This window comes from Glycine soja, chromosome 16, assembly GCF_004193775.1.
Source record: "Glycine soja cultivar W05 chromosome 16, ASM419377v2, whole genome shotgun sequence".
Taxonomy (NCBI): Eukaryota; Viridiplantae; Streptophyta; class Magnoliopsida; order Fabales; family Fabaceae; genus Glycine; species Glycine soja.
In genome coordinates this window covers 2833398-2855855 of record NC_041017.1, presented here as the reverse complement: position 1 = coordinate 2855855, position 22458 = coordinate 2833398, and the positions used below count along the sequence as shown (strand labels likewise).

The following is a 22458-nucleotide window of genomic DNA, read 5'->3' as shown; positions in this document are numbered from 1 at the left end:
GAAAATCTGAATAATACTAAACTCAATTCCTTATCCTGTGTTTGAATTGAAAGAAAAAAAATGAAAGAGAAAAGAAAAAAATAAATTTTTATCTCTAATTGTTAACCTTTCTCTTCATTTTATTTTTCCTTTATTTCCCACCAAACAAAAGGAAGTACATTATTTTCCATGTTTTTTTTCTCTTTCCTTCGATCAAAACATACCATTAAGCAAAGTCTAAGTTTCAAACATTTTAAATGAAAAAAAAAGTGATTTAAATACTATTAATAAAGAGGATAAAATAATATATTTTTTGTTAACAAAATAATATATTTTTATGGTTTGGAGTTTAAGATTTTATACAGTTTCATTGGAAAACTTGAGATCTGAATCTGTCATGTCACATTGGTAACGAGGATAGTGTGAGATGTGATATTGCCATTGGGGTTCACGCTTTATAGCCGGCTTTCTTGCATGGTTGATTATTCAACAGCTGCCTGCTTAGGTTTTCAAAAATACATTGCGTTTGCCGGGAGTCGAACCCGGGTCTATTGCTTGGAAGGCAATTATCCTAACCGTTGGACTACAAACGCTATTGATGACAATAACAGTTAAGTAAATCATCAAATTTATAGTTTTAAAAATCTAACATGGGTTTATCAAAGAATTGAAGATCCTAATAAATTGGGTTGATTTGTATGGAAGTATTACAAATTTAGTGCATGTTTGAAAATAAAATGAAAAAAATACTCGAGGTAAAAATAATTTTATCAAAAAGGATTAAAATTTTTGCTTTTATTTTTATCCGTTTAATAATGTTCAAATAATATCTTTAATTTCAATTCAAACATAATGCATACTTGAATTGGAAAATGCTCTCTTTTGCTAATTTTTTTTATGTGTATTTTGTCGAAAACAATCCTATTTAAAATATTATTAGGCATTAAATTAAACATTTTTTCAGTCAAAAATTCAAATATTAATTCCCTTAAGAAAAGTTTCTTCTCATAGATTCAACTATATTGATATAGTTATAACTACTATCAAATATTGTATTAACTTCTTAATAGTTAAATAATAAAAATGTGTTTGAATTTGTTTATTTCGATCTTGTTTTTTTTCTTCTCCTAATTTTATAATATATTTTAACAAAAAGCTTCCATTTCTTTAAAGATAATGATTTCCAACTCCAAGCATGCTTCCCATTGAAAAGTGAAATGGTGAATCATTATACATATATATTGTGATATTTTTATAGTATCTCATGGAGCTTAAACGTGACATTGTGTCATAACTCTTAAAGTTAAACCACATATACACAAGTTTAAACCAGGATTTTATACACAAGTTTAAACCATGATTTGTTTCCAAAAGCTATGGTTGAACAAAGACCAACCAACCCCACATGACAGTTTCAGATTTACAGAGGATCTGCGAACCGACAACCATGGCAGTGCCATATTTATAACAGTCATTTATTATTGTACTAATGTTTATAGTATTTCTAATTTATTTTCAGTAAATATAACTTTTATTAATTTGTAAAGATATATCACTTTTCTATTTTTAGTTTATAATTCTTGTAAAATCTATATTATTTTCCATTAATCCTTCGTTTACAAAAATGTTTATATAGGTAAACAATGATCAATTCTGGTAAAGGGTCACCCGTAACCCTCTAGGGGGCAAAGAGAGCAATGATGCAGCTATCATATTAATTATAAGGATCATAGAGGATAATGGTGATGATGATTGATATTGCTCCCTTTGTGCTAATAAACCAAGTGATATCATACAGAATAATTAACGGGGCAAGCAAGTTGCGAAGATAATAGAAATAATGATCCAAGTTATTTTCGTTATATTGAGGGAATAAGAGGGGACAATGGACCAATTAAATTAAGAAGGCCATCGAAGTTACCTGGATTGTAGTTTCAAAACCCCACATATATATTAATAGTTATAACAAGATCACACCCTTTGTTTCATGCTCTAATTCCTGTCACTTTCACGGCTTCACTTAACCTTGTTTTGATTGAGCTCAGATTGATAAAAAAAAAATAAAAAATTTATAGTCTTGTTACCTTTTTCACATTATTTTTATTTAAATATGTTTTTCTCTTTTTTTATTCCATTCTATTATACTCAACCAAACTGTCCTTAATTACTTGCAGTCTACACTAAAAGAAATTGATTCCTTGAATAATTTATTAGACATCATTCGCTTATATACAAAATTACAAATTAAAAATATATAAGTTAAAGATATGACTAAAGATAAATCTAATCGAATAACTAAAGATAAATCTAATAAATATAACAACTCTAAAACTGAAAATAAGTCTAATAGCTAAAGATATAATTAAAGATAAATCTAATAAATATAACAACTATATAAAATTAAAATATATTATCATATCTTCTAACATACATAAAGAATAAAAATATTATTTTTTAAGATAAAAATTGATCTCTTTAATTACTATAATTTTCTAACTAGAGATACACACAATGGCTTGTGGGTCTTAAAGGAAATAAAACCGGTTTAACTCTCTGTTAAGTGAGTCGAACCAACAAGTCTGCATTTCAAACAAATTCAAGATAACAAAGCTCGTATATAGTGCAGGTTGAGTTTTGTGGATGGCTTGCAAGTTCAAATCCAAATGTCTAACTTTATATATGATAAATAACATATGATGGCTATCTTGTTTTACTATAATAAATTGTTTGAATAAATATAATTTACTTATCCTATTATCTATTAAGTAATAAAATGATATAAATAATTCTTAAAATATTAAAAAATTATCAATTATAAGATAATATCTCTTTCCATTATCATTATTACTGTTATTAGTATCGATTCTATTATTATTAGTATCATTATTTTTATTATTATTATTATCGTCATTATTGTTATATTCATCATTCTTATCATCACTTTTATTACTATTAGCAAGGATAGAGCCAAACATGAAGATTAAGGGGGCCAACACACTCAAAGCTAAGCTAGATATATGTTAGAGCCTCCTAAGTAATATTAAAATAAATAAAAATAAGAGAAGAAAAAATATGTACAAAGAATTGAATAGAGAAAGAAAATATTTGTTAGCGTGCCAGCGTGCCTCAAACTTTAATCTTATAATTTGTATCAAATATTAGATAATATTAAAATTTATCCTACGTTTATCTTTTTTTTTTTTTGACAACAAAGATATAATCCTACTCTTATCTTATTTCATTCTAATCACGGAAATAATCTTATTTTATTTTGCTCTCAGATGTTATCTTATTTTATCATATTTTCACTATCGAAGAGACTTTTTTTAGGGGCACTATGAGACCCGTTTCACTATTTTTTCTTGATCTTCTATTTAATTACGATAATTGTAAAGATCCCTACGCTTCCATTCTACCTTTTTTTTTATTCTGGGAAAAATAACAGCAGAAACTACCCTAGAGGCCCAGACTATCGATTCTACCCATTTTGAAGAAAAAAAAAGAACAAAAGAAAATGCGTGTATTTTTTTCCTTAACTTTTCTTCTGCACGCGTGACCCTACACTTCTCACTCAATGCGCGTGACAAGATATTAACATTTCCATATTAGTAGCATAATGAAATCTGGTTGAAATTTCTTTAGCACAGAAATAGCACACTTTTCATTTCACCAAAAAAAAAAAACTAATAAAAAGTGCACAGACTTACCCTTTTAAACAGCAAAAAAATTGATCCATTTAAGATTTTTATTTTTCTTTTTTAAGATTAGATTCTTTTCTTTCCCGAGTCTTCAGCACCCTGGCCATTGTCCCTATGGAGTGCATTTCCCTTTCCATTCGTCAAAATCATCTTTTTTTTTTTTTTCTTTCTTCTCCTTCAGTAAAAATCACTGAACAGTTCTAAAATCAAATCACCTAAATCCACATCAGAAGCCCATTTTTTTTTCACACCCAGAATCTTTCTTGGTCTTTTTCTTGAATTCAAGTACCAAAGTTTGAGTCTTTTTCGACTTTGGTTGAACTCCATTGAAGGAGTCGCATCTGGGTGTTCGTGTGCATGCGAGTTTTTTCTTTCTTTCCAAAGTTTGAAGTTTTTCCCCATTCTGCTGCGACCCAATTGATGGGACTCTAATGGGTTCCTTGGAATCAGGGATCCCATTAAAGAAAGGGAGCTTGTTTGGTTCTCAGTTCAGCAGAAAAGAGAAGAACCCTTTTTCACACAGGTTTAGATCGAGCTTCTCGAGGTTGCTCTTCAAGAAGCTCGATTACGTGCAATGGATTTGCACCGTGGTTGTGTTCCTGTGCTTGGTCGTTGTGTTCCAAATGTTCCTTCCAGGCTCGGTCGTGCAAAACTCCGGGGAGGAGTTCTTGAAAGATGTGAGAATGCGGTCTGATAATTTTTTGCAATATGGAGACATTCACAAGGTTTTGTTGGACATTGGGGAAGATGCTGTTTTTTTGCCTAAGATTTCGGAGAAATTCAGCAGAGGTAGTGGGGGTAGAGATGTGGATTTCTTCAACCACACAGTGCAGCATTATGGGTACAGGAAGCCTCAGTTGGCATTGGTTAGTTCAACTATTTTTTATTTTTTTTATACTTATTGGTGTTTGTTTAGAGAGTTTCTTGTTGCTCATTGTGAGGATAGTTAAACTAGAAGCTGGATTTGTAGGTTGTGCATGTGGTTCACTTCAGCATGGTTTTTATTTATTTTTTATTTTTTTAACGATAAACTGGGGTCAGGTTTTTGCTTGAATTTGGAGATGTTTAAGTTGGAGTCTAGTTTATTATTTAAGTAATGTTTTAGTGGTTTAAGAGTTTTTCCTTGTTATTGATTGATCCATGGAGTTTTATTTTATTTTATTTCTCTCTTGACATTTTTAATGTCATTTTGATTTCTTTTGAAGGTGTTTGGAGAGCTGTTGGTTGATTCGCAACAATTGCTTATGGTAACAGTTGCATCTGCTTTGCAAGAGATTGACTATGAAATTCAGGTACCCCGTTTATGGTTTGTTCTCGATTTTTATGCTGGAAAGTAGTACTTTTGAATTTAGGCAAAGGAAAATGATTAGGGAACCGGCTAAATGAACAATGTCTCTCTATGATATGTGCACTAGTGTGGGATTGAATATGGTGCTTTATTTCTGGAAGAGATGAGATTGAGAACACAAACAAATAGAGATGTTGAATTATAGGTCAAATATTAACTCTTGGGGTGCGGGTGTGTGTGTTTACTTTACTATTGGTTTCAACTTTTAAATGCCTCATTGGATAAGTAAAGACACTTCTACGAGATATTCATTCAACTTCTACGTAGAACTTCTACTAGAACCTTGCTAGACAAGTGTTTGAAAATTGAAGCATTTATGGGTTTAGAAATGTAGACTGATGTCCATAAGAATCTAGTGACTTGTCAAAGTGAGGCCAAAAAATCATTAAGAAGATGTTTGCCTCCAAATCATTTTCAATATTTTTTAATTATTTATATTATGTTTATTTTAGCTCAAATATTTTCAATGTCCCACAGGTCTTTTCACTTGCAGATGGACCAGGGCATAATGTGTGGAGAAATTTAAGAGTTCCTGTCATTGTCCTTAGAGCTTGTGATAAGCGCAACAACATCGTAGACTGGCTAAAGTATGATTGTTATTCTAATTTTTACTTCTGGACTACGCATTTTGCACAGTATAAATGTATAATTGTAATGTCTAAAAATATGAACCAACTAAGTGGTAACTCCAGCTGATAAAATGACAGTCTGTTTAAGCTTTTCGAGCTTTATATGTCTTCTCTACTTTGTGGTTTTGTATCACTTCTGGTTTTAGGTATACACAACACAACTCATTGGAAAATTAGAGTCAAATAATTTCTTGTTTTTATATAACCAGATTACAATCTTGATTAATTCTTTATCCTTTAGTTATGTTTATATTCAGTTTGTGAAAAAGAATGCTACTTGATCTTGAAGTTTGTCTTGTTAATGATTTGTATTAATCCTTATAATATTTGAACGTTGAAAATAGTTTGGTGCAGTTGTGTTTGCTTTAGTATATCTGAATTCATGTGAATTTACTTTTGCTTGTTTCTTAATATGTTACTGACAGAGAAAATCTACTGTTTTGGTTGGATGGATTAAAGATTCTCATTGCAACTGATAAGAATGTCTGTTTATTTTTGCAGCTATGATGGTATAATCGTGAGCTCTCTAGAAGCCAAGGGTGCCTTTTCTTGGTATGATACTTGATTGTTGTTGTTACCTGAATCCTTTACTGACTTTACACCAATGAATTGCATTTGGGGTTTTTGGCATGAATATCCTCATTCAAGTAACACGAATGATTTTAGTTGTTACAGTTTTTTGCAGGAACCCTTCAAGTCTATCCCACTTATATGGGCCGTTCATGAAAATGCTCTTGCTTATCGATCAAGACAATATACTACTAATGGGCAGATTGAAGTTTTGAATGATTGGGGAAGAGTTTTCAATCGTTCAACAGTTGTTGTCTTTCCAAACTATGCCTTGCCGGTAATATGTATGGGACAAATTATTTATTTAATGTTTGATACATTGAAATCATACCTAGGGTGTCTACCTAAATTTCACTTGCTCAACCACCAGGCATGCTGAGCGTTACAAGGCAATTTCATTTTCAAGTAGTGATTCGTTCCTCTATTGATTCATAATTTGCCTGCTATGTTGACTTTCAAACAGTTGTCTCATTGTTAACTGCATCTTCAGCATTTATTTAGGAATAAGTCTGATTTACAACTTACAAGATGTAAATACGTTTCATATTGCATACTAAATTACTAATACTATTATCCTGAGTTTAGTTCTACAATAAATAAATGTTATGGTTATAGTTATTAACTAACATATGATAACTTGTAAACTGACTCGTCAAAGTAAAATCTCACTATGTTTAGACATTATTGAGTATGACACCTTAATGTTTTTATGTCCACAGATGATTTACTCCGCATTTGATGCTGGAAATTTTTATGTCATTCCTGGTTCCCCTGCTGAAACATTAGAAGCAGAAGCATTTATGGCCTTACAGAAAGATAATTTGCGCGTCAATATGGGCTATGGCCCAGAAGATGTAATTATTGCAATAGTGGGCAGTCAATTTTTGTACAAGGGCCTGTGGTTGGGGCATGCCATTGTTTTGCGGGCTTTAGAACCACTTCTGGCGGACTTCCCTTTAAACAAAGATAATTCTAGTGCACAACTACGAATCATTGTTCATAGTGGGGAATTAACAAATAACTACACTGTGGCTCTTAAGGTATATATCATACTTCTCTTTGTTTTTGGTTAAATAATTTGAAGTTTCTTATCTTGTATTCTGTTTCATTAGACCATGGCGCATAGTTTGAAATATCCAAGAGGTATTATAGAGCATATAGCAGGAGATTTGAATGTCGATTCTGTACTTGGCACATCAGATGTAGTGATATATGGATCCTTTCTTGAAGAACAGTCTTTTCCAGAGATTTTGATCAAAGCTATGTCCTTTGAGAAACCAATTATTGCTCCTGATGTTCCCATGATCAGAAAATATGTATGTTAGCACTCTAATTTTTTTTTCTTTAACCATGTCTTGGGTCTATATTGCTTCTTGTTACTTTTGTCAATCTTGAATATGAATCATCTCCAGACTTTGACTTATTATTATTTTGTAGTTAAAACAGTAAGAGTTTAAATTTTTCATTTTTCATATCATATATTTCTGAGGAAACCACTGACTGTATTGTTGACATTAATTAGGTTGACGACAGGGTGAATGGCTATCTTTTCCCAAAGGATAATATTAGAGTTCTGAGACAAATTTTATTAGAAGTGATCTCAAAAGGGAAAATATCACCCTTGGCTCGCAACATTGCCTCAATAGGGAGAAGCACTGCAAAGAATCTTATGGTTTCAGAAGCAATTGATGGATATGCATCTTTACTTGAGAATGTTCTCAGGCTTCCATCGGAGGTTGCTCCACCTAAGGCTGTTTCAGAAATACCCCCCAGTGCTAAAGAACAATGGCAGTGGCATTTGTTTGAAGCTGTTCCTAATATGACATTTCAAAATAGAGTATTAAGAAGTAACACGTTTTTAGATAAATACGAGGGCCAGTGGAATCATTCTCAAAAAACTAGATCCACCCCTTCAGTTGCAGCTAATGATATATTTGTATATAGCATATGGGAAGAAGAAAAATATACTCAACTGGCCATTACCAAAAAAAGGAGAGAGGATGAAGAGGTGAGATCAAGAAATGTTCTAACTTATATAAGAGTAATTCTATATCTTTCTAAAACATCACCTAATAGTCCTCCTAGTACTTTATAAAGTATTAAATGAAAAACAGGGTATTCAATCTTTCATGACTTCCGTTTTGGGTGATTAAGCTTAACTCATGTTGAGTTTCAATGCAGTTGAAGGATAGAACGGAGCAGTCACATGGGACATGGGAGGATGTATATAAAAGTGCTAAGAAGGCTGATAGATTAAAGAATGATTTACACGAAAGAGATGAAGGAGAGCTTGAGCGGACAGGACAACCGCTATGCATTTATGAACCTTATTTTGGGGAAGGATCCTGGTCTTTTCTACATCAAAAATCTCTTTATCGAGGAATTGGCCTGGTAAGTTGTGTGTGCTTGTATTTTCTGTAATAGTTGTGCTTTCTATTCAGAACTTATAATGAGTGGCTTCTGATTTCAATCTGATGCAATGATGTACTGGATGTTTGCAGTCCGGTAAAGGTCGAAGACCAGGGAGAGATGATGTCGATGCTCCTTCTCGTCTTCCACTGCTTAATAATGGTTACTATCGAGATTTACTTGGTGAATATGGAGCCTTTTTTGCAATTGCAAACAGGATTGACCGTTTACACAAAAATGCTTGGATTGGATTCCAGTCTTGGAGAGCAACAGCAAGGAAGGTATATGATTGTTTTTCATATCTCATTTCTTTGGAGATCTGCATCTTTATATTCTTTTTCATCTGTGAGTATATTGGATTTTGTTTTAATAAATATTAATTTTATCCTTGTCAATCATTTTTGGTTTGAAGGATGTGGACTCGTGATGCTAATTTTATATTACCTTTTCCCTGTAACTTATTTATATAGAGGTATTAATTGTGGGTATAATAAGGCATTTAAAGCTGGAGATTCTTTGTCTAATTAGAGGTTTTGAAATTGTGGATATAAAAAGGAAAAATGATATTGTGTTCTGAACTGGACCTTTACCAGTTTCTATTCTCCTTTCTTTTGATTACTGGCATTGATTGTGTAGAAGACTAGAAGGATGAAATGTAGGAAGATGACTTGAATGGAAAAGATACATTCAATTTCTTGTCTTGTGGGTTTTTTGACTTCTGGTGTTGGGTTTTAACAGGCATCTTTGTCCATAACTGCTGAAAATGCATTATTAGATGCTATCCAATCCAAAAGGTATGGGGATGCACTATATTTTTGGGTGCGAATGGATATGTATTCACAAAACCCTTTGCAAACGGACTTTTGGTCATTTTGTGATGCTGTTAATGCTGGAAATTGCAAGTATGATCTCTTAAACCCAATATGTTTGTTTCTTGAGTACATGGAAGTTTGAGTGTTGATCCTTGCTTTTTGTTGCCTTTTACATTTTTAAAGATATAGCTTCACTTTTTCTACAATTGTGTTTTGAGTGAAGGCTTACTTTCTCAAAAGCCATGAGGAGAATGTATGGGGTAAAAGATGCTGTGGATTCTTTGCCTCCCATGCCTGTAGATGGTGACACATGGTCTGTCATGCAGAGTTGGGCTCTGCCTACGAGATCGTTTATGGAGTTTGTAATGTTCTCTAGGTAAACTTAGTTCATTTTGTAAAATAAGAAAATTGCTCTCTTGTAACTTGTTTGAGAGTTAAGTAACTGATGTAAACTACCATTTGTGCAGAATGTTTGTGGATGCATTGGATGCGCAAATGTATGATGAACACCATTCAACAGGACGCTGTTCTTTGAGTTTGTCAAAAGTAATTTGCTACCTCAGAATTAGTTTACTTTGTTGGTTTGGTTTTTGGCCATTTTCTGCTCATGGTTTAATATCTTTCTGATAAAAAATCGTTTTTTAAAACAGTTTTTTTTTTCACGTTGATACACTTATGTGGAAATGGTTTTAACTAATGGTTTTTTTAAGGAATCTATTTAAATATTGTCTTTTGAATATGGATTAGGGCTGACATTAAGAAACCAAAAGTGGAAAGTTTTTATTGGGTTAAAAAGGAAATAAATGGCTTTTGTATTTCCAATGTAATAAATGTCATTTTTCCAATAATTTTTATTTCCACTTTTGACTTATTAACATCAACCCTAAGGACTTATGTAGTTATGTACTTATGTTAACAAAAACATGTAAATAAAGAATACAAGCCTAATAAGTGGATGGCTTTTAAATTCCTCATTTATTTCTAATATTTCCTCTTGAAGCTTCTAACTCCATGGTTTGAATAAAATAATGGATGGTTAATGTTAGTTAATGGTATTTGGATGTGTTCACTCCATTCTTAACTGATAAGTGATAACTCAAAATTCCAACAGTCTGTAGGTTGACATGTGTTTTTAAAAACATTGTTGCAATAACTGGTCACCAAGGCACAACTTTACCGTTGTGCCAGGGCTGTTCCAGATGACAAATAAATAAATAAATATCTTTAAATACATAAAATTATATTTGAATTTATAATAAATAATATAAGTTGTGATATAAGATTATGTTTAACAATTAATTAATTTTGAAAAAATTATTAGAATTCAATTTAGAGATAAAAGGAGTAGATTGTACATTTGTGCACTATATCCTGGGGAGTTGTTTGTTTGAGATAAAAAAGGTCAAACAGATATAGAAAGGGTAGTTTGAGATATTGAGAGATTTTTTAATGCACATGTAGAACAGGAGAGAATATTGAGTATGTTTGATTGAGATAGTGGGGGCTGGTGAGTTGTGTGTTCTAAATTATAATACAGTAGATTTACTTTGAAGTACACTATATCCTTGCTGGTTATTCTTGCTCCTCTTGTTTCAAAAGCATGGATAAATTCTAATTCCAGGATAAGCATTGCTATTCACGGCTTCTCGAGCTTCTTGTGAATGTGTGGACATACCACAGTGCCAGAAGGATGGTGTTTGTGGACCCTGAGACAGGTCTAATGCAGGAACAACACAAGTTCCCGAGCCGCAGAGGTCAAATGTGGATCAAATGGTTCTCATACAGCACACTTAAGAGCATGGATGAGGACTTGGCAGAGTTATCAGATTCTGAGGATCCTGCAAGACATTGGTTGTGGCCGTCAACGGGCGAAGTATTTTGGCAAGGTATATTTGACAGAGAGAGAAGCTTAAGGCAGAAGGAGAAGGAAAAGAGGAAGCAGAAGAGTATAGAGAAACAAAACAGAATGAGGAAGCGTCATCGCCAACAAGTGATAGGGAAATACATTAAGCCCCCACCAGACGAGGAAAGTTCTAATTCATCTATGCTTGCAGTAACAGCATCATGATGATTTTAAAACACCATTTGTTTTGAGTAGTTCCTGGTATAAAATTCTTTTCTTTTGTAATTTTTATTTGATTTTGCTTAACATATGTGATTTTCGTTCAGAAAGGAATGCACATTTTCTGTTGAGGGTCATGTATGTAGAATATGGCATCGTTCTAGTCATTGATGCTCTGATAAATAGCTAGTGTGTAAAGTATCTTTAATTTTTTGACTTATTCTGTAATTCTATTCTTTCAGGATAATAAATTCATTTAGAGAGGTGCGGGAAATTGTAATGTAGGTAGCTCTTTGTCAATCTAAATGAAATTAACTATAATCATTATTACTTTGTTTTCCCATGCAATGTTCCATGCCTCTATATGCCCCATGCATCACCAAGACAACTCGTTACAGTTACAAATGAGTTCTTAATTTGGCTTTTACTTACCCCCTTTTTCGTTACAGCTAATTGAAGTACTTTGAATTTGGCCAATGGGTTATCACATGACGTTAACAAAAATGGTTATAGGAACAAGGGTGCAGTAAATGAGTCACGTAACTAGTAGATAAAGATTTTATTTTTATTTTTATTCTGACTAGTAGATAAAGATTGGATAAGGATATAGTTCACCTATGAACGCTCTGATAAGTTTGTAATCCACTAGTTACTTAGGATGTTAGTTACGTAGTTGTAGGTTGTATCTCAGAATTACTACACCTCATGCATAAATATGTGATCTTGTATCTCTGCATTTTTAAGAAATTTTATTATGACATCAACCGAGTGTCATCTAGAATCTAAACCCAAATTTAAAGAAAAAATGACGCCTTAAGTGTGACCCCCAAGAAGCTAAGGTTTGCCATTTGTTGTAGTTGCAAGAAACATTAACTCTTATCTTTTATTATTTTTTATTTTTAAATTTTCCTACAATTAAAAAATTTATGAAAAGTGCAAGAAACATTAACTCTTATCTTTTATTTTTTGAAATATTATATTCATATTGATATTGTAATTTTTCTCGATATTTTTTCTACTCTGATACAACAAGGAGAATGACCATTTTTATCATCGAGTAGAAATACATGAATAACTTATAATTTTATATATTTTATTAGTATTTTTTATTTTTTTTATCATTTTTCTTATTACATCATAAATCCTATTGTACTTATATATATTTTTCTGTTTTTATTCTCTCTCTTGATATTGGATAAACATATTGAATTTGAATGTTGATCAAACATTTTGCTTCGTGGTCGTCGTCTTCTATAGGCTTATCTCACACTAAGATGACCACGGCTAAAATGGGGGAGTCACTATTACGACCACTAAGATATATCCAAACTTAATACGTTAGAGAATGAGGTGGATAGTACAAGCGATAGACACTTTTGTTGGCGCGTGGTCGCCAATTACTCATAAACACCGACATAGTCATAGGACTTTTGATGCTAGTGAACATTTTATAACATGAATTTGATTCCAACATGAGGGGTATGTTTCAGAGAATAAAATATACTCATAGTTATTGATTAAAAAAATTAATATTTAAAATTATGATATATATATATATATATATATATATATATATATATATAATTTGATTTTTTTTTCTCTCTTTTATAGAACAAACAAATGAGTTCATTTTTTTAATTCTAATTAAAAGAATTGTGAATATAATTTTAAGCGGATTAATTATTAATTACTTTTTATACTCTCAATTTATTATGAAGTATGAACTCTATTAATGAAATAGTCCACTCATTTTTTATGCAAGTGGTTGAGTTTATTAGCTTATAAATAGTTACATTCATTGTTCTTAAAAAAAAACAATTACATTCATTGATAAAAAAAAATAACTCTTAAATTATGTGTAGTGTTATTAAATATTTTTATAACTTAAATTATTTAATTTTATGAGTATTTTTAAAATAAAATTTAAAATTTTGATATTATTAAATAAAATTAACTAAAAATTATCTATTTTTTTTTTATTTTGATGAATTCATTATTATCATTATTATTTTATATATAAACGAGTAGAGGGAGTATTAATTATAATCTTCCTTAAAATTATTTTTTTTCTAATAAACAAATTACATTTTTAATCAATTAAGGGGCCCAAGCGCCTCTAATAAGCAAATTATAAAGCCATATTAATTTATATCACTTGTCAGTTGTCAAGTTCATCGTCGTCTAGGGAGGTCAGCGTCGGCTTCTTTAGGACAGTCCAACAAGCCATATTATTTTGGTGATTTCTAAAAAACTAGTGTATTATGATCATGCTTTTCTTTTTCTTCTAAAAAACTTAGTATATTAGGATCATACTTTTTTTTTCTGAATATATTATGATCATATAATCATATTCAAAGTAATTAAAAAGGAGAAAGGTAAACCGTAAGGATATATTATATGCGAATAATGACAAATCTGATGTGTAGACCAGCATTAGTTACGCGGTCATAGTTTAACAAATTTGGTACTTTTTTCACTGTTACTATGTTCGTACCAAATAAGTAACTCTGAATGAAAAAAAGAGTAGTAATTTTTTGATACCCATATATTATCTATACTTAATTGATAGTTTTATTTTTTCTTTATATTTTTCTATTTTTATTTTTCTCCTTTTCTCTCTCAAGTCTCAAGTAGCATAGATAAAGGTGTTTATACATCTTTATTTAAATAAAAGAAAGAACTTTCATGGAAATCAAGATTAATTACCTTTATAGTTTTATATGCAACACTTGCCTTTAATTCTTTGCAGACTGCAGTCATTTCTACGAAATCCTACTACGAATTTTCCTGAGACACACAATATGTTTAGCTAGCATAAAAACCTCAAGAACTCTCCCTATTCAACCAATGTAGAAAGTTTTAAATATTTTTGTTCTTAATATTTTTGAACAACCCTTTGACTCATTAGTTGCATCATTGAGTAATAATTGTATAATTTCTCCAAGTATAGCTAGCACATCGATCTTGAGTAAACATCTTTGCCTCATTTATAAGGTCCAGGAATCCCCACATGATAAGTAGGTTCAGACTTCAATGTATAAATTATTTTCTGAATTTCTAATTGATTCACAAAATAAAAAAATCATTAAGCTAACAATGTATCAAAATTAAACTCAATTAGTTTTCTCACCAAAAACTGATGAAACAGAAACATTTACATTTTCATGATCTTTATCAACAAGGAAAAAAAAATTAATAGGAAGAAAGAAAAAAGTTGCTTATGGTAATATGGGATGATATATATAATTGAGGAAAATTAAACATTTACCTGGCTTCATCAGTTGAAGAAAGGTCATGGTTCCCATAATTTCCTCCTATGGAAAGCTTCACCTTGACACATTTATTCTGGCAAGTATTAATCTGATCACTAAGGAAACTGCACCCGTTATTGGATGCATCACAATGACTAGCAAGATTGAGCTTTGGAGGGTTTCCATTGCCAAATGTGGATAGGAAAGCTGTGTTCACAATGGCATAATATTATAACCCATGTAATCTTTAATAATATTTTTTTTTCAAACACTTATTAAAAATGTTTTTAAAAGCTTTTGACAACATTTAAAAAATGTTACCAAATATAAATAAATGTTGTCAAAAACTTTTAGCAACATTTTTAATAATTATTAAGAAAAAAATATTGTTAAACACGTATGTATATGTGTAGTAGTGCAATTGTCACTTTTACATGTATTGGCCAAAGTATCCTCTGCACCATTCTGTCCCCAGTAAATATAAATTACACCCGCCATAGAGGCATCAAGCAGGGTTGTGAACACAAGGAAAACAAAGGCAAATTAATGGGGTTAGTTTTGAGGTGCCATAGTGCAAATAAATTGGTTAATTTGTTGCTTGCCTTCAATGTATTATGTATGAGTTAATCTATTTATATTAGCGTCTGGGGAAAATATTTCCTAGTCTTCACGTCTTGGGGAGAAATATTAAGACACGTGTTAATATATCTGTGTGGGAAAGCCTGGACCTTATAAATGAGGCTAATTAAGATATTTGCTCAAGATCGGTGTGCTATGCTTGGAGAAATTAACAATATGACTCAATGAACTTGATGGTTACAGGAAAAAGATTCAAAAGATTTGTGTGAACAAGGGTAGAATTAGATAGTCTTTATTTCTTTCTGAAAATTATTACGTTGGTACAAGAATAGGGTAATATCTGTGTGAAGCATGTCACGTAGCCTAAAGGAAATTACTTTGTAGTTTCCAATTAGTCATCCAAGAAGAAACGTTCTTGTAGAAAATCTGGGTGGAGAAATCCCACCAAAGAAACATTAAATAGGAACATCACTTAGCACATTATATTTTATACTTCATTTGTAAACAGAATTCATCGCATTATTTCTGCATCAGTAAGATATAGAATAGGCTATGAAACCGAGGGGAAAATGAAAAATGTTAAGTAAATTTGAAAAATATTAGGGTACTCAAAAATACATTGCCGTAAGTTGAGTATAACCATATTACATTGAATTGAATTATAGTATTAAAATGGGGATTCTCAAATATTAATAGAAAAAGTTAAGCTGACAGACTTACAGAACAGAAATTATTCAGGATCATGGCTCAGAAATTATTCACTTTTAAATAGTTGGATTCTTAGTTAAAACCTAAATACTAGAATCCAACCATTTAAAGTTTTAGCAGAACTACCAATTGAAACCAAAAAATATACGCCGAAGAGAAAAAAACAACTTCGTATCTTTAAAGCACAAAAGTACAGTTATTATAGTGTTTTCAGTAGAACAGGACTCATACCACAATCTCACAATTACATTTACATATACTCAATGAAATAAAAAGGAGACATTACATTGCAACATAAAAGGCTCTCACATGCAGTGAAACATTAGGAGTATTTCATTTCATGCAAGACATTTTGGAAGTTGCTGGTCTATACCGTTTTGTCTTCACTCTCTTACTCCTGCTCCTGGCTAGTTTCTTCTCCAAGTCCTTCACTCTGCCAGTCAAATTTGTTATCACGCTTAACTGTTCATTCCCGGCTTCAAGCAACTTCTTCATCATCTCCCTTAAATTCTCATTCTCTTCCAGTAACTTCGTGTCACCGTTGAACTCTCCATCGCGCATGGCCGCAGGCAGCTCAGGTTCTTGTAATGCAGGTGGAGGCGAAGATAGTTCGGTTTTCTCTTTAAACGAAGCTTCTGGGTCTTTATCATCAGCACCAATTGCCTGCTCAGTAACCATCTCTTGTGTCTCCCTAAGTGCAATCTTCTCTTCTGGTTCCTCCTCCTTCTGTGTTTCATTGGAAGGTACTAACTCCATTGGCTTGGCCTCGGGCGATATGTTATTTACATCATTTGCTTTTGAGCATACATCTTCATTTCCTGGTCCATGATCATTGACTTGTGTTGTCAAAGGAGGTAACTTAGTATCATTTTCAACTTCCTCACCTGACTTACACTCAGTTCTTATATCTATTGGTGCATCACCATTGAGTTCACCTTCTTCCTGGTACTTGATTTTCACCCAGCATTCCCCAGAAGAATGCACCTCTTTTTGCTCTTCCAGCTTCTGCTGTTGCCCTAGTTGAGTTTCGTTCGCAGTGTTATCTGTTGAAGAACTTGTTTTCTCATCTGCATTGCATTCCCCTTCTTGAGCTAGTAGAACCTCTTTATATGTTTTAGGCTTAGCTCGATCGTGCTTCTTAACTTCAGATATTGCTGTATCCTCATCAAGTAGTCCCATAGGAAGCTCAATAAATATGTCATTCTCAGTTTGTGTTCCCTCTTTAGAAATATTCATTTCATTGTTCCTTTCATCCTCATCAAATAATCCCACTGGCATTTCCATCATTGCATGGTTCTCTAATCCATCTCGTGCCGAATCATCCACCATGGCTTGGAGACTTCCAGAACTAACATCATCTTGTTCTTCCTTCTCAATAATAACATCATCGATATCTTCATCAACAACTCCCACAGGAAATTCTTCCAAAACAGTCTTATACAATTTATCAACCTCGTTTAGAATGTCTTCCGCAGTGGGAATGTCTTTCGCTTCTGATTTAGCTTCGGGTTCCACAGCCATTTTGTCCGTCTCAGACAGATCACTTGTAGAATTCAATGTGTCATCTGTAACCACTTGGCTAGTATCATCATTATGCGAGCCATTCGGAAGCACAACAGACTCTGCTCCCTTATCTGATGTAGGATCAACTGGTGACTGGGATTCACTTCCACCAACATTAGCACAAGGACCTTTTGCATCATCACTAATGCCTTCAGCTGAGTCTGCTGGTACAGCAACTTGTTCTTCATTCTGCATATTCATTGGAGTGACTTCAACATGTTCCTGAACATTGAAATCCTGCACCTGCTGCTGAGGTTTCTTGGCCATTATATAATCAAGCCTTTCTTGCAAAATTGTCAGCTCTCTAGCCAAGGATTTTCTGATCTCCCTGATACTTGGATGCAAACCCTGATATAAATGTTGAGCGATATGTAAGCATAACATTGAACAAGGAAGTATAACTAAATTAAAAAAAATCATAAATAAGATGAACAACGATTAATAGCTCAGACAAACCACAACCAACATTCATATCTGTGCAGATCAAAATGCTAATCTTTGTTCAAATGCGGAGTGCTTGTAAGTTGTAACAGGTAATTAGGCATGTAAAAGTCACTACCCATATCCATGAATGAAGAAATATCAAAACTATATTACAGATGTCATGATATCTAACTAAGATTAGCTAATATCAAAACTATACTCTGATGTCATGATATCTCAATTAAGATTACCTAATAAATAAAAATGGAATCTTTTTACTGAAGTACAAAAGCAAAACAATTTCATATTCCATGTAATGTTTATTGTCAATGAATCAAAAATATAAAAAATGCATTACTGATTTCATTTTAAGTAACGGTTATCTGACATGTACCTGTATAGTATCCAACTTCAGCAGGAGTCTCATAATGGTCTCTCCAATTGCAATTTTTTGCTTGTCATCATTTTGAAGATCAGAAGATCTCTCAAAGGCTTGAACACGGTCTCGAACATCAGTCACCTCCTTCCTGACTTCATCTATCTGCTTCAACTTCTTCAATGCTTCCCATTTTCTAACTTGATGTCCGCGATATGCAGCTTGTATCAAAACAGAAGCATCTGCATCTGACAGAACTCTTACCTCCTTTTGACCTGCGTCAGTTTGTGCGCTTGAATCCTTCACATCTTTTAGTTCTGCAGTTTTCTCCCTCATTTTATCTGCCCCTTTATCTGCCTTTTTATCTTCAGTCTTGAAGTCATCACCATCTGGACATGTTCCCCTTGTCCCTTTCGGATCTTCACTAGGTATGTTTACATTTATCTGGCTTTGACATCCATCCCTACACTCAACACCCTGGTTTTCATTAGTCTTGCATATTTCTGACACCGGAATGGTCTTCTCCTTTGGTTTAACTCTCTCACTGGTGTTTGTTGGCCCATTCTGATGATCCGAATTTGGCTGACCTTTATCATGTGTTCCACTCACAGGAGTCTTGAATGTTTCACCAGTTGTAGCTTGGGATTGCCCTTTTGATGAAGGTGGACTTGGGGACCTCGACCTTGAACTCAAACTCAAACTCCCGTTGCCATTTTTCTTCCTTGGTAGTGGATCAACTCTCAGACAAACCGGAGGTAACTTGGATCCTTTTGGTGAAGATGCAGATTGCCTCTTTTTGTCACCAGTGCAGGAGTCCTTTTTTGTCACATTCTCTTCCATTTGCTTCACAGGTATGCTTCTGGCATTAGTCACTTTCTCTACAACATCCGCAGCATTTGTATTTGTGTATTCAGCTTGATTTGATCCGGTTCCGTTCCTATTCCTACCACCTTCATCAACATGAGACTTTGCTGGAACAGATTTTAATGTATGGGGTACCTCCTCAATAACTTTTGGTGAAAAAGTATTCTTCTCCTGGTTTTTAGTCTCACCACCCTCCTCCGGCTTATTGTAATAAGGCAACCAGAAGATAGGGAATGGAAATTCTGACCTATTCTGTTCACTTTGATGTTTCTGGTCCACTTTTCCATCTTCAGATTCCCCTCTATTATTGCCAGACTCCTGTTTCTGGTTTCTTGTTCCATATCCATCGTGAATCACGTTCGGGGCACCCTTTATATTGAAGGGAAGCCATCCATTCCATACTCTAGGATCCTGTGCTGGCTGTGCATCAGCATTAGAATTCTCAAAACGAGGAGACTTGTCTTGTTCCCCAACTTCCATTGTATTAGGATTCTTCAGCTGTTTGTTACTTGTGTACTCCTGTGGAATCCAAACTAAGGGATATGGGTAATTCTTGAGCTGGATTGGAGCCAAAGCATCATTCACTTTCTTTCCACCATCAGGTTCATGTTCTTCAATCTTCACACTTCTACCTTCCTTTTGGCTGCATGGATGATTAGGACAGCCACAACAATGATGCTCTCGGGGCATAAATTTGTCATATTCATACCTGGGCAGATCCATAGTATAATGTGGTTGTAGTGAATAAGGAACAAAATATGGTTCACTATATGAAGGACAAGTTCCAGAATAGTACATTGGAGAAGGAGCATGAGGATTTGAAGGCATGTAGCTATAATGACAAGGGAAGTTGTTGTGGCCACAGCAGAAATGTGGGGGAATAGGGTGCCCTAAGTTGCCAGCATATGGCCAATGTTGGTCATAAGAAAAGGGTGGTTTGGATGGATCAAGCTTCATTTGAGGGTGAATAGGTTCAATGCCAGGATGATAATAATGTGGGAAAGGTATTTGGTTTCTCTGATATGGGTATGAGTCCATGCTTCTATATGCAGGCATCATTACTGATAACTCAGGAAGTTACTAGGATAGAGTGCAAATTCTGCATTATCACAGAAAGGATCGTTAATAACAGGATTAGTATCGACCAAGAACGAATGAATGAAAGAACACCATTTTTGTACTTCCTTTTAAGCTAGCAAAATAGAAAAGAAAAACATGCATCATAGAACATAAAATAAGAATAATTTCTTCTGAAAAGAAGTTCCATATAAGAGCCATTAATTTTCAGCGTTTTCAAGCCTAGAAGGATATGGTCTAACACTAACTGCACAAATCTTTTCCTATAATTCAAATAATGCCAAGAAAAAGAACTTTAAGATCATTATAAATGTAGAAATAAAACAAGGGAGATCGATATGTCTTCCAGACATAAATAAATACCAAGGTTCTATTTTCTCCTTAATGTTTCTCAGTATCATTTTTAGTCAAAAAATTAACATTGCAAAACTCAATTGCTTTACAATCACATCAAAATTTGCATTTCTGATACAAAATATCTCATATCAACAAAGGAAATTGCTACGTTTCTGCATGTTTTTTTTTTTTCATATTTCTGTGATGTGATCACGATAATTCAGAATTATAATTACACAAGAAATAATAAATATGTTGTAATTGCAGCAAGTCAGCAACTGCAAGAACTTAATTAATAGAAAAACTTATCAAAACATGAGCCAATATTATAACTATATATGATTGTTTTAGCAATGATCACACAAATATTAGGATAAACATTTTGATTCTTAACCGAGCCTTAAGAAACTCTTTCAAAATTTATGTACAAGTACAACAACAAACCAATTATATCCCAAGTAAAATTAGAGGTGACCAAGTCTTCAAATAGAGTTATTTGATAATGAAGGCCAAAAATTTCATGTACCATGGTCCATTAAATGACTTGCACTCATATAATTCTAGTCTAAATGGATTAACGTAAATCTTTCATACAGCACCATGAAGCAACTACAACATGGGAATCCCTAGAAAATGTCATTAACTAATTAAAAACTATCTTTGATTTAATCATTAACTCAAAACAACCAAGTACCGACAAAGCTCCTACACCCACATGAAAATAACAAGAGTATTGTTAATCAGTACCCTTGAATACTGATTAAAAAATGTTTTCTAAAAGTTACATTAAGGTACGTTTATAATACTTTTTAACAATCATCATAACGAACAAAGAGCTTCACTCTTCCATTTTATCATCATTCATAATCTCATCTAGTTAGTCAGTCATTAAAACAATGATCCAACAAGTAAATAGAAGAGAAGAAGAATGGCTTACATAAAAATTTTCCAAGGAAATAAAACAACAAAAGAAGAGATATAAATTTAACAGCCAAACGGTTCCGCCCGATCCAAGTGAGAGAGAGAGCTATCGGTATAAAATCGAGCCACCAACCCTGAAGCGAATAATGATTCTAGTGTTCTGTGTACGTGTGTTGCGATGCAGACGATCAAAACTGTCGTTATGTGACAACCTTAATTCATGGGAATGTGAAAGAGAACGTGCTGCTTTTATATACGACACTTCTTATGTTATGTCTGATAATAGAAATGGTTAGACTAAAAATCTTTGTCTTCGAGATGTTTCGCGCGTTGTCTACTGCTAACTACTACAATCTTCTCTATTCTCTAGATTTTTCGTAACGGGTAAGGTATGGCCCTCATATTCTTGCCACGTGTTAAGGTAATTCTTCTCTCCCACGCTTGTATATCTGAGAACCTTCGGGGACTTTTTTTATCATATTTTCAAACTAATAAATATATTTTACAATAAAAATTACAGTATTTTTTTTAATTTAAAGAAAAATAAAGTGGAAATTAAACAGGGCCTTATATAGACGTTTGGGGACTTTAGGCATTTTTTTTAAGTTGTAAATTAATTTATCAAAATTTTATAATTAATTAATTTTATTATTTCACATTTAATATATAAGATGATTATTTCGTTCCATTAATCTTATGATATTGGTGATCTTAGATAAAATTTAAATGATTTTAATTTTAAAAAATTTATTTCAACGGTAGCAACAATTATCTATCCATTTTTGACAATTCACTTCAAATCTCTAAAAAAATGAATACTTAAATCTTAATTATAGTGAAAAAATAAGAGAAC

The 22458-nt window shown here is 32.8% G+C and overlaps 1 protein-coding gene, 1 non-coding gene and 1 pseudogene across 3 annotated transcripts; 1 reads left to right on the top strand and 2 right to left on the bottom strand.

Annotated features, from left to right (window-relative positions):
• Positions 1–500: 500 nt before the first annotated feature.
• On the bottom strand, positions 501–572 carry TRNAG-UCC. The gene has a single exon. It is a non-coding gene; the product is annotated as a tRNA-Gly (tRNA).
• Positions 573–3715: 3143 nt separating this feature from the next.
• Positions 3716–11837, top strand: LOC114390353. 2 transcript variants are annotated; one of them, XM_028351071.1, is made up of 14 exons: positions 3717–4543; positions 4883–4969; positions 5503–5612; positions 6156–6206; positions 6330–6501; positions 6944–7264; positions 7337–7540; positions 7747–8232; positions 8406–8615; positions 8726–8914; positions 9372–9535; positions 9669–9821; positions 9913–9991; positions 11067–11837. In XM_028351071.1, the coding sequence occupies exons 1-14, from the start codon at positions 4109–4111 to the stop codon at positions 11511–11513; spliced, it is 3108 nt and encodes a 1035-aa protein (XP_028206872.1). In that variant the 5' UTR covers positions 3717–4108; the 3' UTR covers positions 11514–11837. The 2 variants fall into 2 exon arrangements, with proteins under 2 accessions (XP_028206873.1, XP_028206872.1); XM_028351072.1 differs by lacking the exon at positions 7337–7540 and having other exon boundaries at positions 3716–4543; positions 11067–11770.
• A 4353-nt stretch (positions 11838–16190) lies between these two features.
• On the bottom strand, positions 16191–21861 carry LOC114390114 (annotated as a pseudogene).
• Between the last annotated feature and the right edge of the window lie 597 nt (positions 21862–22458).